Source organism: Oreochromis aureus, linkage group 13 (assembly GCF_013358895.1).
Source record: "Oreochromis aureus strain Israel breed Guangdong linkage group 13, ZZ_aureus, whole genome shotgun sequence".
NCBI classification, from domain to species: domain Eukaryota; kingdom Metazoa; phylum Chordata; class Actinopteri; order Cichliformes; family Cichlidae; genus Oreochromis; species Oreochromis aureus.
This window is the reverse complement of record NC_052954.1, coordinates 2,206,194-2,232,896: the sequence shown is the minus strand read 5'-3', so window position 1 is coordinate 2,232,896 and position 26,703 is coordinate 2,206,194. Positions and strand designations below refer to the sequence as shown.

Here is a 26,703-nt window from a genome sequence, read left to right as displayed (position 1 = left end):
TTATGAAAGAGGTTCCAAAACCAAATTTGTGTAAAGTTGCAAATAGAAATTTCCAGTTAACTCTGTCAAACGCTTTTTCTGCATCAAGAGACAATATTATGGTTTCAATGTTTTTACTGCATGAGTAGTCTGTTAAATTAAGTAATCTACGTGTATTTGTTGATGAGTGCCTACCTTTTATGAAACCAGTTTGGTCAGGATGAATTAAAAGGGGGGTTATTTTCTCTAATCTCTTTGAGAGAGCTTTGCAGATTATTTTGAGGTCTACATTAATAAGGGATATTGGACGATAGCTTGAGGGATATACAGGGTCTTTGCCTGGTTTTAGTAAGAGACTGATATTTGCAGAGTTCATATTTGATGGAAGTCTGCCATTTTCTTTGATTTCCTGCAACATTCTGTAAAAAACTGGTGCTAGAATCGTCCAGAATTCTTTGTAGAATTCTGCAGGAAAGCCGTCTGGACCTGGAGCCTTATTATTGGGCATACTTATCAGGGCTTCCTGGAGTTCACCTGATGTCAGTGGCGAATCCAGTGCCATTGCTTGGGTGTCTAATAATTTTGGAAGAGTTATGTTGTCCAGAAACTGATCAATTTCGTTTTTAGATGGGTTTATTTGTGGTGTATATAAAGTTTCATAGAAATCCCTAAAAATTGTGTTTATTTTTTTAAGATCATATATTGTATTCCCAGATAAATCTTTAACAGCACATATAGTTGTTTTTTCTTTATTGATTTTTAACTGGTTAGCAAGAAATTGTCCGGATTTGTTACCGTGTTCATAATTTTGCAGGCGAAGTCTTTGCACTAAGAATTTAGTCTTTTTATTAATAATTTCATTTAATTCTAGTTTTGTTTTGCGTATTTTGTTTAATATTTCTTGATCTTGGTGGGACACGTAGGCTTTTTCTAAGGATTTGATGTTTTTTTCTAGTTCTTGAATATTTTTGTTTTCTTCTTTCTTCTTATGTGATGAGAAAGAAATTATTTTACCTCTCATCACGGCTTTCCCTGCTTCCCAGAGGACAGATGCTGATGTTCCGGGAGTGTCATTAAAGTCTAAATATGAAGTCCACTCTTTTTTAAAATATTTAATAAAGTCTTCATCTTTAAGCAGTGATGTATTAAATCTCCAGTTTTTACTTGGCATAGTATTATTCTTGTGCATTAGTGTTAAAGATACAGGAGCATGATCGCTGACAGCTATAGGGTGAATCTCAGTGTCTGAAATGTCCCTCAGCAGTGAGCTGCTGACCAAAAAATAATCCAGACGAGAGTAGGAGTGATGAACATGAGAGAAGAAAGAATACTCCTTACTGGTGGGGTGGAGGGAGCGCCATGCATCGCAAAGACCAAAGTCGCTCATATACTGTTTGATTATATTTGTGGACTGGCAATTACACGGAGTTCCTGCTGTGTTTAGCCTATCCATTTCTTCATTTAGTCCCAGGTTGAGGTCTCCCCCAAGAACAATTGTGCAATCTAGGTGTTCGGAGAGTGTACTAAAAAAACCGTGGAAGAATGAGGGGTCATCAACATTCGGACCATATATAGTTAAAATACCTAGCTTTTGGTTAAGTATAGATAGTTTGACTATTAGGAATCTGCCCTCTGGATCTATAACTGTATCGAGTATTGTGAAATTAATAGAAAAACTCCCTTTTAACAGGAAGAAACCTCCGGCAGAACCAGGCTCAGGGAGGGGCGGGGCCATCTGCCGTGATTGGTTGGGGTGAGAGAAGGGAGACAGGATAAAGACATGCTGTGGAAGAGAGACAGAGATTAATAACAGATATGATTCAGTGCAGAGAGGTCTATTAACACATAGTGAGTGAGGAGGAAAAAGGTTTCCAGTGTTTCCATTCGGTCTATCTCTGTCCTTGCTTACATTTGTAAATATTCTGCAGTCAACATATTTACCAGTTGGTTATGTATAAGAGTTAAGATGCTGATTATTACTGTTTAATCATCTCTGTTTTGAAGTTATTCTTCACCTACCCCACCCTCTCTGTGTTTCTCTCAGGATGTAGTTCCAGTCCTGGTGGATTACTGCCTGCTGCTGCAGAGGGCGTACGTGCACACACACATGCGCGCACACACACACGCACACACATGCGCACACACACACACCTGTGCCACGACGCATTTTCAGGAGCTGTCAAACAGATACTTTGGTGTACAGTAGAGTTCATTGTTGACTGATCATCAGCCGTCCACCACCGTGGATGTGGGCTGAATATTTATTTTTCATGATTAAAAACTGAATCACATCCTAGCCAGATACAGATGCCACAATATCTGGTGACTACAATGCAGTAATTATTAATAATTTCATATTCAAAACACATTCACAGAAGGTCCTGAGTTCAGCTCCACCACCTGGCCTTTATGTGAGAGTTTGCATGTTCTCCCTGTGTTTGCGTGGGTTCTCTCCGAGTACTGCGGCTTCTTCCCACAGTCCAAAAGGTGTGACCCTGATGAGGATGAGGAGAAGAGGATGGATAACCTTTTACGTCTGCTATTTTATCTTTGGGGCAGCGTTGGCTCAGGTCGTCTAGCAATCGGAAAGTTGGTGGATCAGTTGACTGCGTATAACCGTGAATGTCAGATAAACCACTTAAGTATAGAAAAAAGTGCTTCTATGAATGTGTGTGATGAGTTGAATGAGGCTTAGTTTGAAGAAAAAAGCTTAATAGCTATCAGTCCCTTTATCTTTAAGTCGAGAGGCTGTGACAGTGTAAACTTACTGAATAATATTTAACAAAGTGGGTCATCAAAACTCCTGACACTAAAATGAAGACAAAAGATCTTAACATTTCTTGTGTAATTTTATTCATTTAATCAATTTAATGTAGGGTTTTAAACTTGCAGATAGCATTTGAAACCTGGTTACAGATTACAATGAAAATATTTCGAACATTTAAAAAACTCCACCAATGCACAGGTGTGTATGCTGTAACACCTCTGTAAGTGTGTGCTTGGGTCTGAGCAAGCACATGGAAGTACAGTACTTCATACTTCATTGTACCACAAACAATGTTGACTTCAGATTTTCTTTTTCTCTGTGTGTGTGTGTGTGTGTGTGTGTGTACAGTGACCTCCTCTTTAACCAGCTGTATTCGCGGCTGGTAGAGAATATGGTTGCTAAGGCTGTGTTCTTGGAGTCACTGGAGTCGTACATTGTAGCTGATCGTGTTGGACACCTCACTCCAGCCATTATGAGGGACCTCCTCGACCACTACCATAGTAATGGCATGATGGACAGTCTGGAGAGATGCATCGTCCACCTAGATGTTACCAGCTTGGACATACAGCAGGTGTGTATGCATGTGTAGTAAAAACTGTGCGAGCTGTCAAACTCTTTATATAAATCAGAAACGGCGACGAGGTTCTGTGTTTGTGTCAGCAGCGGCCCACCAAATGACTGAGAACAGTCTGATTACTCTTCACGGTTATACTGATAAATGGTCCTCTGTGTGTGTGTGTGTGTGTGTGTGTGTGTGTGTGTGTGTGTGTGTGTGTGTGTGTGTGTGTGTAGGTGGTTCAAGTATGTTGGGAGAACCAGCTCTATGATGCAATGATCTACGTTTTCAACAGTGGAACGAATGACTACATCACTCCAATGGAGGTAAGTCCTCCACTAAAAACCTTAGACTTTTGTCATAGCAGGGCAGTTTCTTTACAGAATTATTATTTTATTGTCTGACATGAATTGGAGTAATGAAAATGTACCAGTTTAAGGTTCCAAAGTCTGGGAGTTTTTCCATCTATGTGGATTTAAGATGAGAATGATCAATGCTCATAAAAATCACGTTTGTTGGACAGTCTGTCAGACAGATGTACTTTGTTAGAGGGTTGTCATGGCAGCAGAGCTGAATCAGTCTTTTGGAGAAGACGGACCTCCATCTGCACCACGTACTGGTGCATGATGGGTAACAGTTTGTTTACTGATCTTCTCTCCACCAAAGCTTCTTTTTTCTTTTTTTTTAACAAACCTTTAAAAAAACACATCTGAATTGATTGATTCATTGATTGATAAATCCTTCTGTTCTTTATTTCAGAAACTCTTTGCAGTGATCGGTCCAACACTTAAGGAAGGAAGGAGCCTAACAGGTAACACTCAAAACCACATTTGATCTTGATCGTAAAGCTTTTCCTAATATCAAACATAATCTCTGGATTTCTCTTCTTGGTTAGATGAGAACGTGGTAATGGGAAACAAACTACTCGTGTACATAAGGTAACTCATACAAATATCTATTTATTCCTCAGTTTATTATAGCCCAAACCTCTTTTTGGCATATATGCTACTTTTACTGTGGAAGAGGAGTCAAACGTTTATTGTGATTTTAAGGCCGTGGCTTTAGAGGTGCTAAGAAAAATTCCCAATGCATTAAATTGGATTGTTTGGAATGAAATTAATTCCAAATGTAAAGCAAAGAGCCCTCACTCACTGTGTTTGTGCACTTCATTTGAACTTTTTACAGCCATTAATCTTTGTATTTTGTACACAGTATCTTAACACTCACCACTGTTTATACATACATCTGACAATATATGTGTGTGTGTGTGTGTGTGTGTGTGTGTGTGTGTAGCTGTTGTCTTGCAGGAAGAGCATATCCACTTGGAGATATTCCAGAAGACCTTGTGGTTCAAGTCAAGAACCAGGTATGCAGATACAGTTTGGGGTGTTTGTTGTATTGATTAACTACAAATAATCCTACATGGCAATGATTTGTAGACTAAGACGTGATGAGTAAGAATAATTCTCTGCTTGGGGTTACCTCGTGTCTCTGCTGCTAATTAAAAACGTGGAATTGCTGGCTCTGACAGTGGCTTCCATTTACCAAACACAAGACTCATCAGTTGGCTCTCCACCTCCATGTGATCTTATATCAGCTTGAATAGCCTCAGACCTCTCTGTCCATGTGCTGTTCGTGTCCACTGTACTATCTCCATCATTTTAAATCACAGAGCCTGCAGGTCCATTTGTACTATGAACGTCTATTATCAGTTAAGACTGTTGCTCTTGCTAGTTAACAGAAATACTAACTGATTAAACACAGTTTTCTTCGGTTCAGTTCAATCTGATAGCACCCAGTCACGAGAATGGAGGACTGTCTCGCTCCATCAGAGGAAACTGGACATAACCAACCAGAGCGATGTGCTGATATTAGAAAACAAGGCTAAGTACTTACAGTTTTAGTGATATAGCAGAGCAATATAGCTGGTTGGGTCAGTCCCCTCCCAGCCTTTTTTCAAAATCGACTGGATGTTTGCCTCATTTCACTGAGTCAGTGATCATCCTCAGTATAATAGGGACTAATTGTGTCTAATAAGCCATCTGGGTCACGGCCTTCCCAGAAGGGAAAGCAGGAATGGGATTCAAGAGTTCAGTTTTGGAGATCATCACTCACAGTGTGATTCAGTTTGGGATTGTTAGATTGTTAGAGGAACACCAGACGATGATCTGAGATCAGATTTGCAGTCCTCAAACTACAGAATCTGTATGGAGGAAATCTTAATAAAGAGTCAACCTTTAATCTTCGTGTGAAGCCATTCTTTTGCTTTAGATTCACATTTGGGGTCATTGTTCTGTTGAAAGGTGAAATTCCTCCTCGTCGACAGCATTCCAGCAGACACCTGAAGGCTTTGGGAGAACAGTGAGTTCAGGGAAGCTGCCAAGAGACCTACAGCAACACTGAAGGAGCTGCAGGAATTTCTAGAAGTATTGGTTGTGTTGTACATACAACAATCTCCAGCATTCTCCATATCTCGTGTTTAGTGCAAAAACAACACTTTGCATCGTCAGCAGAACACCAAGCCCACTGTGAAGAGTGATAGTGCCATGCTTTTGGACTGCTTTTCTTCAGCTGTAACGGGGCCTTTAGTCAAGATGATGGGAGGAATACACAAAAAGAAGCTGAAGAGGAATTTCACCTTCAACATGAGAGCTACAGGTTTACACTGAGAGTCATGTTGAAGACAAATACATACAGATTAGATATGCAGACGTGTAAAGATGCGGTACGATTTTCACAGGATGTCGTTAGTAGTATGTGAACATCTTTTGTTTTAACACATTTTTATATCACATTTAACATCCGTTTATTTGAAGTGTTTTCTATGTCTGTTTGGTTACAACGTGCAGGGTCCCACACAGTTCAGCATCATTTCAGGTGTGATTGTTAGAATGGTTCGTTTATAACATCGTCTGTTGAGCAGCACTGAAATGTAACTTTATCTCTGAGTTTCATAGTTTTAGACTCGTTGGTTTGTCTCATCGTGTCTCTCGGATTAGCCGACTAAGAAATTGGTCACCGGGAACATCCGTGGATTACTCACAGAGAAACCTTTCAGTGATACTGGGGCCTTTTTTCTAAACACTGGTAACTAATGTTTGACATGTTTTTGTGTCCGTCAGGTTTTTGACTTCCTAATCCGTCTCCACTCAGCTGACTCGTCCGAGGAAGAGGAAGTTTTTCCATTTATTCGTACACTCCTCCACTTTGACACCAGGGAATTTCTCAACGTTCTCGCCATGGTGAGATTAAAAATTAAAATGTAATCAAAATGTCTTCAGATCTGGGTTTTTTATTTGAATTTCTTTGTTTTTGTTTGTGGTTTAGCCTGGCTTGGTTTGACAGTTTAGTGGTTTACCCAGTTGGCTGGTTTCCCTGGTTCGACTGCAGGAGGAGACGCAAATCTCTCTGGGAAGATCATCTGTCATTAAAATATGGCAAACAGAGACAGTAACAATTATGAACATAAAGAATCTTACAAAGACAACTAGTGGGCATACAGAGACTGTGCCAGCGGTGGAAGCCTTTCCCACAGCCACTGATAAAGTGCCCCCTCATGTACAGTATCCAAATTCTTTACTGGGTTTATTGGATGCCAAGTTAAGCTCCTTGATATAAACTTGGAATAACTTTATATAGATACTTTTCCAAGTTCCTCACATCAGCTAGCTCTGTCACACAGAGCTAGCTGTCGCATTTATCAGCGGTCGCATTTATCAGTGCGCTTCAGTGCTAACATGCACATTTTTTGTTTTCAGATATTGAGTTCACAGGTCAATGTTTGTGGCTGTTTTTTGGACTGTCATTTGTGACCCGTTGTTAATGTTGTGTCAGAGAACTCGAATGCAGGATGCACAGAAAGGTTTAACAGTTTATTTCACAAACAGGAGTAAGAGTGTGATGCCACATGAGTGTGGTAGAGGAGCTGTGCAGGTATGCAGGGAACTCCAAGCTCAAGATCAGTCCAGGCTTTTCTTTTATGTCTGTTTGTTAACTTAGGAGTGGGAATTAGAGTTGACAGGCAGGGTTGCAAGGGGGGAGGGGTCAGCAAAAGTCAAGACTTGGGCACTGGGCCAAAACCTCAGGGAAGTGGAAATGTTAGCAATTGTTGAATTGCTGAAAGTGTCGTTCCCTTAATGCAGAGAGGCAGAGTGAATGTGAAGCGACAGGTCAGCACTGGGAGGCCACCACAGTACCCTGAAGATCACCTTTAAGTGTAGATATATTTTAAAAACCACAGAGTGCAGACCGATGTGGGAAAGTAGAGTTTCACTCAAAACAGTGAAATGTCAGTTATAACTTTTATGGTTGTTCTTCACTCATTAGGATGTTCTCACTTCTTTTTTAGACATTTGAAGACTTTAAAAATGACAAGCAGGCCCTTGAGTACCAGCAGAGGATAGTGGACATCTTACTTCAGGTAAAATGACACTGTGGACAGTATGGACCCAGGACGCACACGACAGCTGTGAAAAACTCTTTATTATTTGTTCACACAAGCGTATTATGTGTCGTGGCAGCCATGGCCACCCACACGCTGCTCTCCTCCAGCTCCGGAGTCACTGAAATAGGCAGAGTGCAATTGCTGAAGTGTTTGACAGCCTCCCTGACACTACACCCTGAGCCCGCTGCACCACCCTCCTCTGCAGCGGAGCCACACACAAATATCTAAAATGCTGCTGGGTTGTTTAACTTCTTCAATATTTTGTTTATTTGATCATTTTATTTGAGAAAACACATTTGATTCATGTGAATATCCTCATGCAGCCAACATTAGGTTTATGGTAGCCACATTTTAAACAGACAAACTCATTAAAACACATTCTCTCCAGTAATCACGTTTAGGTTTCTGAACTATAAATATCTTCACTGCTGGATCATCTCAGTCATCCTGACACAAACTTTCTCGTTGCTGTTGTTTGACTATGATTACTCTTGTGTAAGTTGGCACTCATGTCTTTTCTTGCCGTTTCCTTTCCTGAGGAATGGTTTCTTTACAGCCATTTGTGACCCAAAGACCTGATGCATCTCTCAGTCGTGTGTTGGGTCTTTGCTGGATTTCTTTTTCCTCTGTCTTAAGGACAGTTTTTAGGCCTCGCACCTTTGTGAAGGACACAATAAAAAACAAGTCTTCAGATGTTTGGGAATCACTTTGTTGGTAGACAATTATTTTATGTCTGTAATAACTATGCTATCTTTGGCATTTTATAGATTCAGCTAGTGGATGCAAATAAAAGAAATAGTCTGAAAACTTCTGGCTCATTTCTTGCGTTTCTTTGTTATGATTGAGTGATTAATCGATCAATGTTTAATTGATGAAAACAAACAGACAAAACATTCCTCTGAAAATGGTCTGGGACCAGGACTGGACTCAAAATTAGTCCAAAGAAACACCTTCAGTCCTTCAGAAAGTAAATCTGGCTCAGTGGGAGAAATAGACAAAGAAATGATGGTGGCTCAAGACTTTTGCACAGTGCTGTAGCTAAAATCCAAAATAAGAAATTCTTTATTTTATACCATATTTGGGAAATAAAAAATGACGTAATGGAAAGATAACAAACTGTGCTAAACGTATAAAGTTTACTCATGTAGTAAGGTACAGTTCATTTGTATTGTTTCTAACTGTTGTTTGCATTTCTGTTTTTCTAGGTAATGGTGGACAACCCAGACTTTACTCCCTCCCAAGTGGGCGGACTCTTCACCTTTTTAGCTCGTCAGTTGGCCAAACCAGACAACACACTGTTTGTGAACAGGAAGCTCTTTGATCAGGTGACCAGTCAGCTGTTATATGTTCAGTTCAGGCTCTTTTTGAACCAGGCCGTCCTTAAAGCAATTTCAATGTTTATTCAGCATTTCTTATATGACGACATCACAAGCTCAGCACAAAAACCACATGACCACGACCTACAACCCTAATATATTAATAAATTGATTTCCTAATTTGGGGGACAGCATGGAATCCTGCCTGGATTTAGAGGAGAAACTAGAATCATTATTCTCGTTGCAAAGCAGCTTCCAGAACTGTGACGACGCTCAAACCAAAAACATGCACAAACACAAACTTTTACTCTGCTTACTTACTTGTCTTGAAATAAATTAGTTTTTGATTCTGTGTTGTTCAGAGCTTGGAACAGGTGAACCGTGGCTGCATCAGGCAGCCCCCAGCGCCTCTGTTTATAAAGTCTTAATTCATTATATTGGTTAAACTAATACCTAAATATATGTTGGTCAGTATTAAGCAATTAAGCATGCATATCAGCAATATCACATATAAATTATGAACATACTTAATACTATTTCTGTCATTCAGCATTATGTATAATGATGGGCCACATTCCTAATCTGCCATATTCCTGCAGTCAGTCTCACACACAGACGTCAGCTGGCAAAGTCGAAGCTGGATCACGTCTGTGCACACAGTGTTTAGAATCATTTTCATTACTGCATTTCTCATTCAACATATTAATTACACTTATACTTTAATTATATTTTTGATTAAGAATTATGGATTTAGTCTTAGGAAAAGCACATCTCACCACTTTGTATCTCTTTAAGGCAAAAGGCTGCATGTTAAGTCCTTTTGCCCTCTCCCAGATGTAATGAGAAGCCAGCCAGGCGGACTCTCGACAATAAACTGAAAATTAATCGATGACATGTTTCAACTTTGAGTCTTTAAATGAATTTGTTTGTCTTTACTCTGTCCGATCTTTAAATGATCTCATTCTCTGTGTAGGTGCTGGAGTTCCTTTGTTGTCCGGACGATGACTCCCGACACACTGAAAGGCAGCAGGTAAAATACACAAACCGTCCGTCTCTCTGTCATAACTCTGTGCTCGCTCGCCGATAGGCGTCGACCTCCTTGGCACAGGAACCAGACACAGTGTTTTCTATAACACTGATGTCGCCGCCTGCTTTGTACTCTGGTTGTAAATGTGCCTCAGGATCACAGACTGCTGGGGAGTGCAGGTCCTCAGAGCCCTACGGCTGATGCTGTCAGGGCCAGCAGTATTCAGCATGCTATCCATGTAGCATAGAAAACACACAACATAGAAAATACATCAAATGTTTACACTGAGAACACGAACTGTTTTAAGACAAACATGAGCTAATTTTGAATTTGGCATTCGAAGCAGCACATCTGAAAAAAGTTGGACAGGTCTGTGTTTCCCACAGTGCAGCATCCCTCCTTCTTTTAACTACAGTCTGTAAACACCTGTGAATGGAGGAGAGCAGCTGCTGTTGTTCTTGTCTGACATACAGCTGTGGACAGGAACGTCGTATCATTTCACTCAACGGATCTCCTTCCAGGATCGACTGATTGTGCAGCATACATCTTTAATAACTGTGACATCACGTGGATTTAGAGAAAATCCCAAATAAATTCAGACTTGAGCATACAAGTCTTGATGAGTGTATTCAAACCTTTGACCACAGCTGTTGCATTCAGCTGCGGGATTCAAGCTTAATAACTGAAGAACTAAACATGTGGAACTGCTCACATATTCTGGTTTCATGTTTCAGCTCTTTTTTGTGATTGATTTAAAGGTTCTGCTGGAGCTTCTGCAGGTCGGGGGTGTAGTCCAGTTTAATGAAGAAAGACTCCTGATGCTGGCAGAGAAAGCCAAGTTGTAAGTACCTGAACACAACGAAGGAGAATTTTAAAAACTTTTAACTGCAACTTTCATCAACACTTACAATAACTGCATATGCGGTTATTGTAAGTTTTGATGAAAGTTGCAGATAGATTTGTCCCAACGCATAGCATGAAGCCATTTGATCGATAGAAAATACAAATATTATAGTGTTTTATTGCCGCTTTAACTTTGTCAATATTTGATGCACACAACATATTTGTGATACACCAATTTCACTCTTGTGGATGTGGATTTTCACATCAATACTGGTGATATAAGATTGTGGATCTTTTGCCTTACATAAGTTCTGCTACCTGTGAAAACAGCTGAGAGAATGGGAATTTATATATGAATAAATAGTCTGCCCCAGGGCAGCTGTGGCTACAACTGTAGCTTGCCTCCACCAGTGTGTGAATGTGTGTGTGAATGGGTGGATGACTGGGTGTGTAAAGCGCTTTGGGGTCCTTAGGCGGGGGTAGTAAAAGCGCTATACAAATACAGGCCATTTACCATTTACCAAATAATGTAATTCAAATGGTAGCAATGCTATAGGTTTTTCTTATTATTATACTGTCTCTTACCACCAGCTACCAAATCTGTGAATTTCTTTATGAGAAGAATCATCAGTATGACATGATCATTGACTGCTACCTGAATGACCCCCTCAGAAAGGTACGGCAGATTATTCAGTTCATTTGACTTAAAAGTGTAAACTTGCAAATGTAAATATTATATATATGGAATAATTGACGTGTGTGTGACTGTTTGTCAGTGGGAAATCTTTAACTACATCCACAACCTGCTGTCCATGCCTGGATACAGCAACGAGGAAAAACAAAGAGTCAAGAGCAAAGTGCTGAAACACATAAGGGTTAGTAGATACACACACACACACACACACACACACACACACACACACACACACACACACACACACACACACACACACACACAGCTGAGCATTGCATCCTGGTACTTGTTACTGTGGTGGTTGATGGGTTGAGTGATGACAGGCTAAATGGGTCATATAGTCGTGGGTGTTTAAAATTCTCAGTACAGGTAGAGATTTCTAACATGTTACAGTAGTTCAAATACTGCAGGTAGCAGTAAGTGTTTACAAAAGATAACAGCCTATTTTGGCTCTGTGAGATTCAGTCCTCAGAGATCCACTTTGGTTTCATTTTTGACTCAGTCTTTTTTACAAATCGAGTCAACACTTCAGATCTGAGTGTTGATTTGCAACATACATACATTGCAAACATACATAATTAATTATATAATTAAATACAAGTGCATACGTACATAATTAACATATATGTATGTATATATGCACATACAAAAGTCTAAGAAGGCAAGCAGTCCCCAACTCTGGCGTCACTGTTACTGTGAAAGATCAACAGTACAAGTATTTGTAATTTTGTCTCTGTACACCAGCTGAACTCCAACATGAAAGACAATCCAGATGGGACTGAAGTGCAAACTGGAAGCTTTAATTCAAGAGGTTTAACAAAAGTGTGGCCTTAACTGTCCAAAATGGCATAGATCTCCATTTTCAGAAGCTCAGAAATCAGTCTGGTCTGAAGGTCCGTCAAATGTCTCTGGTGTCCCTCATCTATGAGCATACCGATGCTGTTTTCTCCCTTTAGATGCCCCGACAGGCTTTTACTGTTGACACCTTCAGCTGCTGCTTGTTTGTGGGTCTCTCTTGTTGTGTATAGTGCATTAACCCTCCGGTTGTGTTCACCCCCACCCCCTTACTTTAGTGTTCCCGGTCAAAATGGACCGGTTGGTTTTAACATAAGAAACAATTTTTTTTTTTTTTTTTTTTTTTTTTTTAACCTGTCCCGTTTGGTTCTTTTGCCATCAGAATTATTGTCTAAAGGCGAAGAAAGATGCCCAACGGATTTATTTTTACCAAATGGACCATCCCAGCCTTGCCGTAATGGTCCATCTGATTCACCTTTTATTGTTTATTTTATTTTCACTTGCTGAATACGGGACAGACTTAACTGGAGGAGAGAACGTGGAGAAAGAAAGAGGGAAAGAAAAAAACCTGAGAAGAGGGACGGGGAAAAGGGCAAAAACAAAACCAACAGAATAAGCAGACAAAAATACATATATCAATCACCTGGATCACCTGTTGAGAAAGAAAGAAGAAAGCAAGCAGAAGAAAAGAGAGTAATAAACAACATCACAATGATCTATGGGAATATGACAGTAAATACTAAATATTAAACATTATTGTGCAGCACGTGAGATCGACAGCGCACAGTGTGCTTTGAGGTAGGAGCCAAAAAGGGTGTAGTTGTGTGTGTGATCACCCGTGTGTACACCTGTGAGCATGAGCGCTTGTTTTTAAAAAGGTTCCTTCATGTAACGATCTGCTAGAGGGTGGGGGGGGCCACTGCCCGTCCTCCAGGGCATGACGCAGGTATGGAGGAGATCAAGACTCCAGACATCCAGAGGCCCCCAGAACACAAGAGACCAAGGAAGACCAACAGAGGGGCAGCCGCGCCACTGTCCCAGAAAGAGCTGAGGAGAGTCCCAGATGAGGGGTCACTCAGCAGCCGCGGAGCAGAAGCCAGGGGGGGTTGCAGTGACGTGCCCGTGAGCTCCGCCGGCAGCCAGCTGTGCCTGAGTGGCCGAGCCCCGGGCCGTGAGGCCGAGGGCACCCCATCCCCAAAGTGGCCCGAGCGAGCCCCAGGCTCCAGGCCCCAATAAGCAGCCGCCAAGGAGTGAGCCGGTGGGTACCTGGGCTGAGCCGGTGGGTACCTGGGCGAAAGGTACCCACCGGGTATTCCAAGTTTATATCAAGGAGCTTAACTTGGCATCCAATAAACCCAGTAAACAATTTTCACCACCAAATTCAGTTCAGTGGGTGGGTCAATGGGTCGTTCAGTGGGACATTCAGTGGGTTGTCGGATGTAAAACACAGTATTTATGAGTTTTTTAATTTGTAAATCGGTCAGATTTGACCCAAACACGACAGGAAGCTTAAATAAAATAAATCAACAGCTGTTTTTGGTCTTTGTTAGTTTTATTCTTGCAGAAATGATTTCAGTCCACACAGAGCAGGAAGCAGACCCTACTTGTATAGTTTCCTGCCACATCTTTATTACCCTGTTGCCAGGCAGAAATCCAGTCACCCTCCACAGCTCAAACACAAGATATATGTAGTAGATATGATAATGAAGTCTTATCTGTTCACAGAAGGGAAACAGGACGCTGTCTGAGTTTGGGAGGTTCTCCATGCCTGCACTTCCCTTACATGTAGGGGCCATGGGTTAAGCATAGATATGCCACTGGAGAAAGAAAGCTATATCTTAGTATATAACAACTTTTTCACTCTGACTTCAGTAAGTGAGAAGCTGCTATGTTGGATCACGATTAGATGAATGAAGCATCTGTTTTCTTGCCTTGAGGATCTCTCGGGTTGTTTTTGCAGTTTTCTTTGGTTATTTTCGGTCTACACTCAGAGCTGCTGTCTGATCAGTTTTACGGAGCGCTCTGTACACGTCACAGTTTATCCTGATGCTTCTGTCAGCAGTCACATCATCAGGTGACAGCCACACATGCTCATACAATAACATCGCCTCCATCACGTTTGACAGACGATGTGGTACGATGGAGTCTATGTGTAAACATAGCTGTAATTCTCACACAGTCTGAACTTCGATCTCATGATCAATAAATTTGAAATATTTTGTGATGAATTATAGATTTAAAACTAATTAAAAGTAGTTGCAGCATTTGCAGTCTGCTTGAATTCGTTTGCCACTGGTGGCTATTTTTAGTTTTTTTCCCTTTTTTCCACATTTCTGTATTTGCAAGTTCAGGGGCATGAATGAAGCATGAAATTATCTGACCAACAATAAATTTGTAGGTGATTTTGCAACATTTTGTAACATACCTTCACAGGACGTGGTGACCCTTGACCCCAGCAAATCAGCTGACTTAGTGCTGTTTCATTTCACCACCGAGGTGCAGCAAATCATCTCTGAGCTTCAGGTAAGGTCAACATAAATATTGATATCATATCTTTTTAGTCTATGAAACCTAAACGAAGCCTCGAACAGCACAAATGGATTTAGAAATATTAAAACCTGCTGTCCAAATTTTTGCCTCCTTCTTTTAAGAAGATAAGAGATAAGGTAAGATAAGATAAAACTTTATTAATCCCTCGGGTGGGTTCCTCTGGGAAATTCGGTTTCCAAAAGCACAGCACCGACAGAAGTTACAGAGCGTGAGCAGAATATTATATATATACACATATATAAATAAAATATACGAAAGGGATAAATAGAATAAATAGGAATAAGAATACAAGTGAATTGCACATTTCAAGTATTGAAGTCTATTGCACCGTTGACTATTAACAAAAGTATTGCACAGTGAAGTGAAGAGGCACTACAGCTTAGTTGTCCCCCCCTCCTTTGTCCTCCTGTTTCCCCTCCCTCTCCCCTCCAGAGAGGAGTTAAACAGTTTTGTCGTATATCAGATAAAATACATATATTGTGCATTTTTCAAAGGGCTGTAAATAGTATAGTATATTATTTACAATAGTAAATAGTTTTTATGTCGCACTTTTCTACTTCATGCAGCATGCCTCGTTCACACATGCATGTTTTTCTCTCATTAACTGCTTTTTATCTAACATTCACACTCTGATCAGTGAATTGCAGCTTTGGGTTCAGTGTCTTGTCCACAGATACAGACTCGAGCAGCCAGGGATCAAACCAGCAACCTTAGAATTAGTAGATGCTCTAACTCGTGAGCTACAGCCTCCCAGTTTCAGTTCATTTATTTTTTCTCTTAAGTCATAATGTTGGGCTTTAAGTCGTCTAATCTTAGTCCCTCTTTCAGAGCCGTTGCCGGAGCTCTTATCAGAGGATTCTGACTCAGATAGTTTGATTCCTATTGAAACTGAAGAGGGGCCCAGTTCTTGGAGGATTGCTAGACAGTGATTATGTAAAGGTTGTGTCACAGTGAGCTCTGGCAGTGCTCTTCCTGTTCCTGCTCACACAAAGGAACAGATACTAGTCCTGTTTCTGGTTTGATCCCCATCTAGAGCTCTGTTGGGCTCTTGTCAGCAGCTCGTCTCCTCTCATGTCTTCCTCACTCTTGAGCAAACCTGTGTGAACGTGACATCCTGGAGGAGCTGGACTACCTGTAACCTGTGATACAATCTTTTGACATCGACACTAGAAAAGCAAAACTAGAAAAAAGATCATTCAGCAGCGACAAAGAGAAAGCAGTGGTCTCCATCACATCGGTAGGTTGGTGGTTCCATCCCTGGCTGCTCTGGTCAGCATGCCAAATATCCCTGGGCAAGGTACTAACCCCGAGTCGCTCTCCGATGTGTGTGAATGTTGGATGAGGCCTGTTGTAGAAAGTGCTCTGAGTGCTCCAGGAGAGTAAAAGCGCTATATAGTCGGTCCGTTTACCATCAAAGCAGGTTAAATGCATAGACGCTGCCTTCTAATAAGACATATTGGTGCTTTATACTCTGATATTCCCCTATTTTTTTGAGTGATTATGTAAAATATTATACTTCTCTCTCTCTCTCTCTCAAGGATGATCAGCTGCTTTTCAATTTCCTCAACTGCCTCTTGGAGTCGAGGTACGGTGTGCGTTTTAACATCTGCTGTTTTAAGCTTTGATTATGCTCTCTTGCAGACACAGCCGGAGATGTTATTGTCAGGTAGTTTTGCTGTTATACTTCTTTGAACTCCAGTTTAAATCCTCCACCTCAGGTGCATAGTTGGTGCCATGTAATTTGTCCAGCGGTGATTGAGTCGTCAGAAAAGATTGGGAGGCACGCAAATGTTTGCACAGAGCTTTGTGGGGACCCTTGTGCTCACCATCTGATAATGACAATGAAAATCACTTGGACATGAGCAGAAGCCAGCGGACTCGCAGATGCACAAAGTTTAATCAATCCTTCTGCATTTCTCTCTCTCATCCTAATTAATGTTCTTCTTCTCTTCCTTATGTGATCACTTCTGCTCTTCTCAGGGAAGGCCCTCATTCAGGGTCCATCTTACCTCAAGAAGGTGACCTCCATGAGCTTCTGCTGGATTTAATGTGCCGCTTTGCCCCAGACCAGCTTCTGAGCTTTCTCCACACCTCCCAGCACTACAGACTAGAAGAAGCAATACAAGTACTGTCTATTATAATTCTTCTTTGCATGTTTTTGTGTACAAAAGTTAAAAACCAAATTATTAAACAGCTGCATTAGTTAATGTATGGAGTAATCTTGAGTGCGTCTGGGTAGAACATAGTTTATGTAGCTGTGATGCCTGGGGGGGGGGGGGTTATGTGTGTCTGTACCAGAGGCCTGGAAGTATCTTAGCCCGTCCTAGGACTGCACACACGGCAAACACATGAACACATGTTCCTTTATGTTTATTAACACTTATAAATATATAGGAAGTGAAAAATGTGAATGAAGAAAAAACAGTCAGTGCATCGTGGGAAGCCCCCAGCATTCTCAGCCTATCACAGTGTAATAGGAGGGTTCAGGGTCACCTGATCCAGCCCTAACTATATGCTTTAGCAAAAAGTAGTTTTAAGCCTAATCTTAAAAGAATCTGAACTGGGAGGTTCCACAGAATGTCCTGAAAGCTGAAGGCTCTGCCTCCTGTTCTACTTTAAATATTGTAGGAACCACAAGTAAACTAGCAATCTGAGAGCAAAGTGCTCTGTTGTGCTCTGTGATACTGTACTATGAGGTATTTAAGATGAGATTCTTCAAGATCTTGTCTGTGAGGAGATGGATTTTAAATTTTATTCCAGAGGTCTGGACCTTTGCCTTGGATTCAGCTGATCCCAATTCAGCATACTCTTACTCCATCACCGGTGGGTGGTGAACCCACAGAAGGATGGAGCCACATAGCTGTTCCAGTTGATCCCGGCCAGTCCAATGTCCAACCACCAGACACTCACCTTTGAGGCTCTACCCTGGGCCTGGCTCCATGGTAGAATCCTCTGTCCCAGCAGGGAACACTGGACCCTCATTTATCGCTTGTTGTGGAGTCGGAATCTCTTCTCATGCCGGACCAATTTGCATGAGACCTTACCGGGGACAAGTTCATTTATATCCTTCACTAACTGGAGTCCTGAAACTCTTCAAACCAACTATTTCTATGCAAGTGATCAGTTATCTGTTTGACAACAGAACTTTTTGTGTTACAAAGAAACCTGTGAGTCAGTTAGTGATGAATAGTAAGCTGCCGTACTTTACTTTTCTGTACAGCGACAGCTAAATTAGTGAAACACCATTACCTCTCAGGTGCATGTTTGAGAGTCATACCAGGGAGTCAAATACTTCTGATTTTTTGTTTCAGAGGAGCTACAGTATGAAGCATTGTATGCAGTAAGGATGTAACACTGTTAATAAGTGAATTCTGCAGGAGCACTTTGTTGGCACATGGCACTGAAGAAGGTGGAGGAATTAAATCCTGAAACTTAGTTACTGCACTTACAGAAAGACATCTACAGTAATGAAATGTATTCCCCACTGCTGTGTAATCCATTATTGTTAATTTAAAAGTTATTAAGAAATGATCGGACAAAGGAGGGTTTTCAGGAAACACTGTTAAATATTCAGTCTCTGTGCCAGAGGTCAGAGAGTGTTGTATAAGAAAAATCTTCGACCCATGGCGCGGGATCCGTCAAACTGCGAGACCTCGTTCACCTTGCAGTAATCAGCACAGAATAGGCCCATTTTTTTTCACCACAAGAACTATGGGGACACTCAGCAAACCGCTCCAGAGTGAGCTGGAAGCCACTACTTGATGAAGCCAACAGAAACACATCGTCTGCGCAAAGCAGGGACACAATTCTGAGACCACCAGTGGAAACCTTCCACTACTTGGCTGTGGCTAGAAATTCTGTCCAACACACCCTGAGAATGAGTCGGACTTGTTGTCGGCAGTGCGAGCCAAGCTGTTACAACGGCTGTGTAACGATTATGTGGCTCGTAACAACGGCCCACACCCGATATTCCCGGAGCACCTCCCACAGAACACTCTGAGGGACACGGTCGAATGGCTTCTCCATTAACTCTCTAATTATTAACTACTTCTTTGGGAGGACGGGTTATTTCTTCCCTCGGCCTGTGGTTCTCTGGTGCAGTTCTGTTGTGTGGTAGCCAGAGCTATGAGCTGTGTGGATGTTGGTTTTCTGCTCAGGACCCAGATGCACGATTTCTCAACTTTCTCTGTACAAAGGCAGTGATGGACCAAACCTTTCTACAACCTTTGAGTGGGGCATTACTGTGTTGCAGAAGTTGTAGTTTATGCTGGTGTCAGAATGGAATAAGAAATAGGTCCAACCTAATATCTTAAGGGTTCATTCCAGATAATAACCCAAAATGTTTGGAAAAAATAACTAAACTGAGTGCTTCCAATATTAGAAAACTAACAGTGTCTAAAAGTATACTCTGTCTATCTTATTTGAAATGTACTGGACAGATAAATGCAACTCTTTCATAGAAACATCTACTTCAGTGATGAGGAGCACTATTATGACAATGTTTTATTCTTATGGAACAAACAAGGTCTCTCTTTTTTTATACTATGATGTTTCTATTTGTAGCCTTGAATCAAAGTAGAGCGAGTGCTACGTGTGCCTCATTCAGGAAGAGTTCTGTAAGCCAAGTTTAGATGTGCACATGAATGACGTGAACATAACTCGATAAGTGGCTGCTTAAAGTTTCTACACTTTATGATGATCCCTCAGAGTTCTGTCTGATGTCTGCTGTGATAGAAGCTGTGGGGTCCTCGTCGTTGAGATAACTCAGTGGGTTTCAGTTCTTCAGGTGTGAAGAAGATTAAAGGGTTTTTGTAATCTTTCATTGCTTTATTTGCCTTCAAGCTGCTTTTTTTAGAGGATTTACTGGAGCCTTTTAAGTATCTACAGATCCACTCGACCCAAACCCTCACAGCACACCTAACTAACCTCATTTTAAGAATAAGGGATTGCTGTGCAGCTGTAATGTTTAAATTGTTACTTTGAGACAGGATGAACACTTTAAATACAGCCTACAGTTTAACACTTTTTTTAAGTGTAAATTTAAATTCACAAGTCTTAAATGAGTCTTCTGAAATATAAAAAAATGAACAGCGTGTAAGGATGATCTACACACTGAGTGTCAATCATAAACACAGCAAGTTGGAGCAGCTCAGTGGAAAGCAGATTATGGAAAGAATAAAGCAGCATGATAGTCGTGACTGCACAGACAAGCATTGTTAAGGTTCAAAACTTTGGGAAGAGATGCAGGAGGAGATGCAAGTAACCACACTGGTCCAAGAGGTGAAGTCAAACGATGATTTTAATGAACACGCGTGGGAGAATGAGCTGACCCTGTACGCAGACAACATCAAAATCTCGTCTCCGAAACTTCAGAATACAGTTTTATGCATCGGGGTATTAGAACGCCCCCTCAAGCGTCAAATAAACACAATACAAACATACGTCAAATCAAAACCACAAACCCTCAGTTAACTTTTGACACATTTTAAAAGAACAGTTGCTTCCATCTTCTTCCAGGTGCAGTCCCTGCACCCACAGCTCTGACATAGCTGTTAGGGGCGACCGTGGCTCAGGGGGTTGGGAAGCGCACCTGTAACCGGATGGTCGCCGGTTCGATCCCCGGCCTTTCTGTCCTGGCCTTTCTGTCCTGGTCGTTGTGTCCTTGGGCAAGACACTTTACCCTACCGCCTACTGGTGTTGGCCAGAGGGGCCGATGGCGCGATATGGCAGCCTCGCCTCTGTCAGTCTGCCCCAGGGCAGCTGTGGCTACAACCGTAGCTTGCCTCCACCAGTGTATGAATGTGAGCGTGAATGAATAATGGCATTGTAAAGCGCTTTGGGTGCCTTGAAAAGCGCTATATAAATCCAATCCATTATTAGACATCCTGTACTTGCATCAAACCGTCACCTACACCGACATAAAAACTGCAACCCTAGCAAAACATGCTTAAACTTTCCCTTACAAAAATGACCTCACTACTGTATGTGGGTGTGCATGTGTTACCCTCGCTTTGCACCTTATTTGACCTCTCTGCTTATGTAACCAGGCTGAGGCCATCCTGTGTGTGATGATCTTGACTTATATGTAAAATGTATAAAAATGTAAAAATGTATTAAACAAACGTTTCAATCTAATACCACTACTTAAAACTTAATAAAAGGTATACATGAATAAAAATGATAAAGAAGAACAGAATACAAATGTATTGTAAGCATGTGCAATCCTTCAATAACTCATGTCATCCTCACAGTAGATTGGCTAATCATAGCGCTAACCAAAAGCTTGTAACCCTCAAGAGACGACTTCTTGAGGCACAACTAATTTAAAGGCACAAAAATGCAATGTGTATAAAAAATGATCATAGGTGCACCTGCAATGACAGATTATCATATGATTATACTGGCACCTGTAAATAAAGGTTAACATGAAATTAATACAAACTTTAAGGTAACATCAATAACTTCAATAAATGCGTCAATGCAAATGCTTGTTATATGATTATGATGCAATAGCAATAACAAAATAATAAAACTGGAAATGGTAAAGTAAAAATAATAAAAATGGCAGAAAAACAACACCTCATTTCCTTACAGCATCCTGCAGCCAGACTGAGGGGACGTGTTAAACATTCAGTGTTTTTATCTCTAGATAACTCAGAAGCACCACTGCAATGAAGCTACAGCCTACCTGCTGGAGACCAAAGGAGATGTTCGTGGAGCATTTGCTGTCTTATTAGAGGTAACGACATAACATCAAAATACCAATTCAGCTGATTTTATATAGCACCACTTCATAATAGCAATCACCTCAAGGCACTTATAATTGTAAGGTAAAGACTCTACAATATTTATGCTCTAATCGTTAACTTTTTACCAGATTAACTCAAGAAAACAAGCAATGACCTCACTGCCTTACTGGCCACTTCGTTAGGTTGTCAGGTTTCACATCCTTTTGACATCACAGCTGTTTTAGTTCTTGGTGGCATCAAGGTGCTGAAACATTCATCAGAGATTTTCATTGATCTTCACATTTCACACCATCCCAAAGGTCCTCTTATTATGCAAACTGGTCCCCACCTCAGATCAAACATGACAAACCTCTTCAACCGCAAGAGTCATGTGACAGAGTGTGGAGAGAGTTTACGAACGAGAAGCAAAAAAAGAGCCGTCAGGAGCTCCAAATAAACCTCAGACTCAAACGTTAGAACAGGCTTTTCCCCGCAGCTCGCCGTGTGATAAATACAAAGAAAACGGCGGCTGTTACAACTTATGTCTAGAAATGTATAGTTTCATGCTTCGATAAAACACTTGACTCCAGGTACACGACACCCAGCTGGAAACACTTCACACAAGTTGAGTTACCCGAGAGTCACAGAACTGACAGAAAAAGCACTATTTTGTGATTTATATCGTTCTCGGGATGAGAACTGTCTCATATCGGGATCTGAGATTTTGGTCATGTTGCACAGCCCTAGCTTAATTGGTACTAAAGACCTAAAGTGTGCTACACACAAGGCTGGATGGATCCATGTTTATGTCAAATTCTGATCTTCCTATCTGAATGTTGCTGTAGAAACTGAGGCTCATCAAATCAGTGTTTCCTGGCTTCTGTTGTGAAAAGTGTTGCCTCAGTTTGCTGTTGTTAGCTGAGGTGGTACGTGGTGTAATCTGCTCCTGCTGTAGCCCTTTGAGAATAACTGGCTTTAATGAGTGGTTATCTGAGCTACTGTTCCCTTCGTATCAGCTCGATACAGAATACCTGTTCTCCTCAGACTGCTAGCATTAACGAGGCTTTGTTGCTCAGAGGATTGCTCACTGGGTAGTTTCTTTTTCATACTGGTCTCTGTAAATCCTACAAGATGGTTTTGTGACAAATCCAAGCCGATCAATCAGCCTGCCTGTCACCAACAACCATCTTCAAAGTCACTTTTCACCCAAATCTTCCCAGTTTCAATTCAATTCAATTCAATTTTATTTATATAGCGCCAAATCACAACAAAAGTCGCCTCAAGGCGCTTTATATTGTACAGTAGATAGCACAATAATACATACAGAGAAAAACCCAACAATCATATGACCCCCTATGAGCAAGCACTTTGGCGACAGTGGGAAGGAAAAACTCCCTTTTAACAGGAAGAAACCTCCGGCAGAACCAGGCTCAGGGAGGGGCGGGGCCATCTGCTGAGACCAGTTGGGGTGAGAGAAGAAAAACAGGATAAAGACATGCTGTGGAAGAGAGACAGAGATTAATAACAGATATGATTCGATGCAGAGAGGTCTATTAACACATAGTGAGTGAGAAAGGTGAGTGGAAGGAAAAACTCAATGCATCATGGGAATCCCGGCAGCCACGTCTATCGCAGCATAACTAAGGGAGGATTCAGGGTCACCTGGTCCAGCCCTAACTATATGCTTTAGCAAAAAGGAAAGTTTGAAGCCTAATCTTGAAAGTAGAGATAGTGTCTGTCTCCCGAATCCAAACTGGAAGCTGGTTCCACAGAAGAGGGGCCTGAAAACTGAAGGCTCTGCCTCCCATTCTACTTTTAAATACTCTAGGAACAACAAGTAGGCCTGCAGAGCGAGAGCGAAGTGCTCTAATGGGGTGATATGGTACTACAAGGTCATTAAGATAAGATGGGGCCTGATTATTTAAGACCTTGTATGTGAGGAGCAGGATTTTGAATTCAATTCTGGATTTAACACTTTGAACTTCAGCAGCTTGGCTTGACCTAAATGCACTTAGCTGCTGCTGTGTGATTGGCTGATTCAATACTCTCACTGAAAAGCAGATGAACACGTGTACATAACAAAGTAACCTGTGAGTGGTATATAGGTGTTTACACAGACATTATTTTTATTTGTGAAGTAAAGGTTACAGAATCAACATATTTTCAAAATACTGAAAGACCAAGTTGTTATACTTGTTACTGCTGCTGTCTTATGGATGTAGTTCTTGTCACAAAAAGCTTTTTTGCTTTCTGTGCAGACACTGAAGGAAACACTGTGTGCTCTTACTGCTGAGAGTGACAGAGGAGCAAAGGACGGGAGATGTGACGAGGACGAGGCTGTAAGAGCCGAATCGATGCTGATGAAATTAAAGGAATCTGTGAATGACATCATTGTCTTCTGTCATCGAAGTTGTCAGGGCCTTGACCAGAAACAGAGAGAGGTGGGTGCTGTGTGTGGGTATGTTTGCAGTTGAGAGCTGACATTGCTAGTTATTATGTTTTCTCCTTACCTCACAGGTTCTCTGGTTTCCACTTCTGGACACAATGATGGCATCTCAGAAACAAGTAAAGGGGCTCAATGCTAAACACACCTCTGACGGTAACAGTTTGCATGCATCACTACACATGTAAACAAAGATGCCTCGATTTGTGTGTTGCTGACTGTGACAGTGCTTCCTCTTCATCTGATTTTGACTTTTTGTTAATTAAACTCATTTTGTTAAAGTATAAAAAGCTACTGATGCTGAGCACTTACCTCCTTCCCATTTTCCTTTCTGCCCGCTCTCAGTCTAGCAAGGGTTCAGCAGAGACCAATGGGTCACGTTAGCATAGCTCAGGAGATAAAGTGAACCATCTCCTGTTCTGAACATTGATGGTTTGATCCTGCATGCCAGAGCTTAGGCAAGATACTGAATCCTGAGTTGTACCTGATGTATCCATTGGAGTGTGAGTGCACCAATGTTAGGCTAAAGGCACAGAAAAATGTCACTTGTTCTATTGGCAGATTTTTTCACTTATTTCAAGCAGAAATATCTCGTATTAAGTGAAAAAAATGTGCCAATGGAACAAGTGAAAATCCTCCAGATCCAAGATGCACTGTCTCAAAACAAGTTCCTATATCTCACTGAAATGTTACTCTGTAGCTGATTGTGTCTTATTTTAAGTGTGATGAGATACTTTGACTAGAAATTAGACAAATATATACTTGGTATGACTTTGAGCTTTTGCAGTGACCCTAATTCAGACATAGTCCATAACTATGTCTGAGTTTATTCAGTAAGAATGTCTGGGGGTGTGAGCAGTGTAGTGAATATGCTGTAACTGTAGTCCTCAGCACTGAAGTCCTAGCTCACTGTGTGGAGCTGATGTGAACTACAGAAGGACCTTTGAGCAGTGAGTGTGTGCACTACAGAGCATTTGAGCAGTGATTTAATTGCTCATCCTGTAAAAAAGACAAAAGAATTTGGTGATGCAGAGAGAAAGTTGTACATACGTTTTTTTGTTATTGTTTGTTTTATTGAATCAGTTCTTGGTGCGGCTAATTCACAATGTCTGTAAATGTCTTAGTGCTGAAGGAGCTCACAATGAAGGTTCTCAACGCTATGAGCAGCTTTATTTCTTTGCCTGCCATCATTCAACAGATCCTGCAGGTTCGTATACAGTCTGTCCATACATCTATGTGTACACACACACACACACACACACATACACACACACACACACACACACACACAGTACAGTGAGAAATTCTTAAACCCACCTTTCAGGTGTCTTGATGCATGCTCAATCATCACCATGGCACAACACAGCAGAGTAACTCGTCAGGCCAGTGGACACTCGTTCAATTAGGGCTGTTCGATATAACGATATATATCGGAAGATGATATAAAACGTCTATTGTTTCATTTTACGCTATCATTTGTTTTGTGGTGTCGCAAAATAAACTGTTAACCGCGGCATTTTTTCATGGTTTTGATGGTCACTGTAGCGGCTATATTAATTTCTTAAAGTTCTCTCTTTCTCTTATATTTAATATAACCACACTACGGACGGACAAACGACTGTTTTTACGCGTTGTCATTAGCAACAACGATGGTAAAACCATCATGTGGCTCCGCCGTCCGCTTGTTTATTTCCCACATAAACCTTTCACAATAAAGCTGAGATCCTGTTGAGAAAAAAACAAAACATTGCAAAGCAGCCAGTGTCCAAAGAAAAAACTTTAATAGATGTTCAGAAAGCTGGAAATTGTTCCTGAAGACTCCTGAATGGCTCTGCACTGCTGAACAGTACTCTGTACACAGATGGTGCTTCGTTCTGTGTGCAGGTTAGGTTATTAGCTCCTCCGGCTCCACCCTTCATCAGAGCAGCTGCTTCTCCTACAGCACTGTCTACAATTTATTCCAACTTAACCTTTGCTCACAGTCATGGTGACAATGATTGTTTTACAAAAGCCTGTGAATTGTGATGGATCATGAGCCAGATGAGCTACTGCATCACTGAAGCTCTGGTTTCATACAGAGAAAAGTTTCCAGTCATGTCATATTTGTTGTTGTTTCACAGAATATTATTTTGTTTTGATTACTCTTGATTTCTTTATGTGGTCTAATATCGCCCCAGTTGAACAACATTACAATTATGTTAGCATTGAGTTTAATGCAAGCTAAGGCTTGTTTCATTAGTCAGACTTAATTTACTGTTTAAAAACATGTTTGTTAAGATTGGTTAAACAATCCTATGAAAAGTAGCAGCAGTTTATACAAACACAGCAATTAATTATTGGCTGTATTTAAATCCTGATTTAGCATAATCCTATCTGTCTGTGCCACAGAGCACAATGTAATCCAGTTGGTCACACTGCTCACTGTCATCTGACTCCATCTGCCTGCTTGTGTTTGTTAGGATCCAGTGTATGGCAAAGGCAAGCTGGCGGAGATTCAAGGCCTCATTCTGGGTATGCTGGACACGTTTAACTATGAACAGGTAAGACTGTGTGTGTTTGTG

The 26,703-nt window shown here is 41.1% G+C and overlaps 1 protein-coding gene across 4 annotated transcripts in view; it reads left to right on the top strand.

Annotated features, from left to right (window-relative positions):
• Nucleotides 1-26,703, top strand: part of vps8 (VPS8 subunit of CORVET complex) — an 84,259-nt gene that overhangs the window by 48,586 nt on the left and 8,970 nt on the right. For all 4 annotated transcript variants that reach the window (XM_039621858.1, XM_031741006.2, XM_039621859.1 and 1 more), the window contains 21 exons: nt 2,024-2,070; nt 3,095-3,317; nt 3,539-3,628; nt 4,062-4,113; nt 4,198-4,240; nt 4,596-4,668; nt 6,425-6,544; nt 7,651-7,722; nt 8,952-9,071; nt 10,036-10,092; nt 10,848-10,930; nt 11,524-11,608; nt 11,709-11,807; nt 14,855-14,944; nt 16,510-16,556; nt 16,952-17,096; nt 21,621-21,710; nt 23,958-24,140; nt 24,217-24,298; nt 25,267-25,349; nt 26,602-26,682. In XM_039621858.1, coding sequence (XP_039477792.1) covers nt 2,024-2,070; nt 3,095-3,317; nt 3,539-3,628; nt 4,062-4,113; nt 4,198-4,240; nt 4,596-4,668; nt 6,425-6,544; nt 7,651-7,722; nt 8,952-9,071; nt 10,036-10,092; nt 10,848-10,930; nt 11,524-11,608; nt 11,709-11,807; nt 14,855-14,944; nt 16,510-16,556; nt 16,952-17,096; nt 21,621-21,710; nt 23,958-24,140; nt 24,217-24,298; nt 25,267-25,349; nt 26,602-26,682 — 1,965 coding nt within the window. The remainder of the gene's footprint in view (nt 1-2,023; nt 2,071-3,094; nt 3,318-3,538; nt 3,629-4,061; nt 4,114-4,197; nt 4,241-4,595; nt 4,669-6,424; nt 6,545-7,650; nt 7,723-8,951; nt 9,072-10,035; nt 10,093-10,847; nt 10,931-11,523; nt 11,609-11,708; nt 11,808-14,854; nt 14,945-16,509; nt 16,557-16,951; nt 17,097-21,620; nt 21,711-23,957; nt 24,141-24,216; nt 24,299-25,266; nt 25,350-26,601; nt 26,683-26,703) is intronic.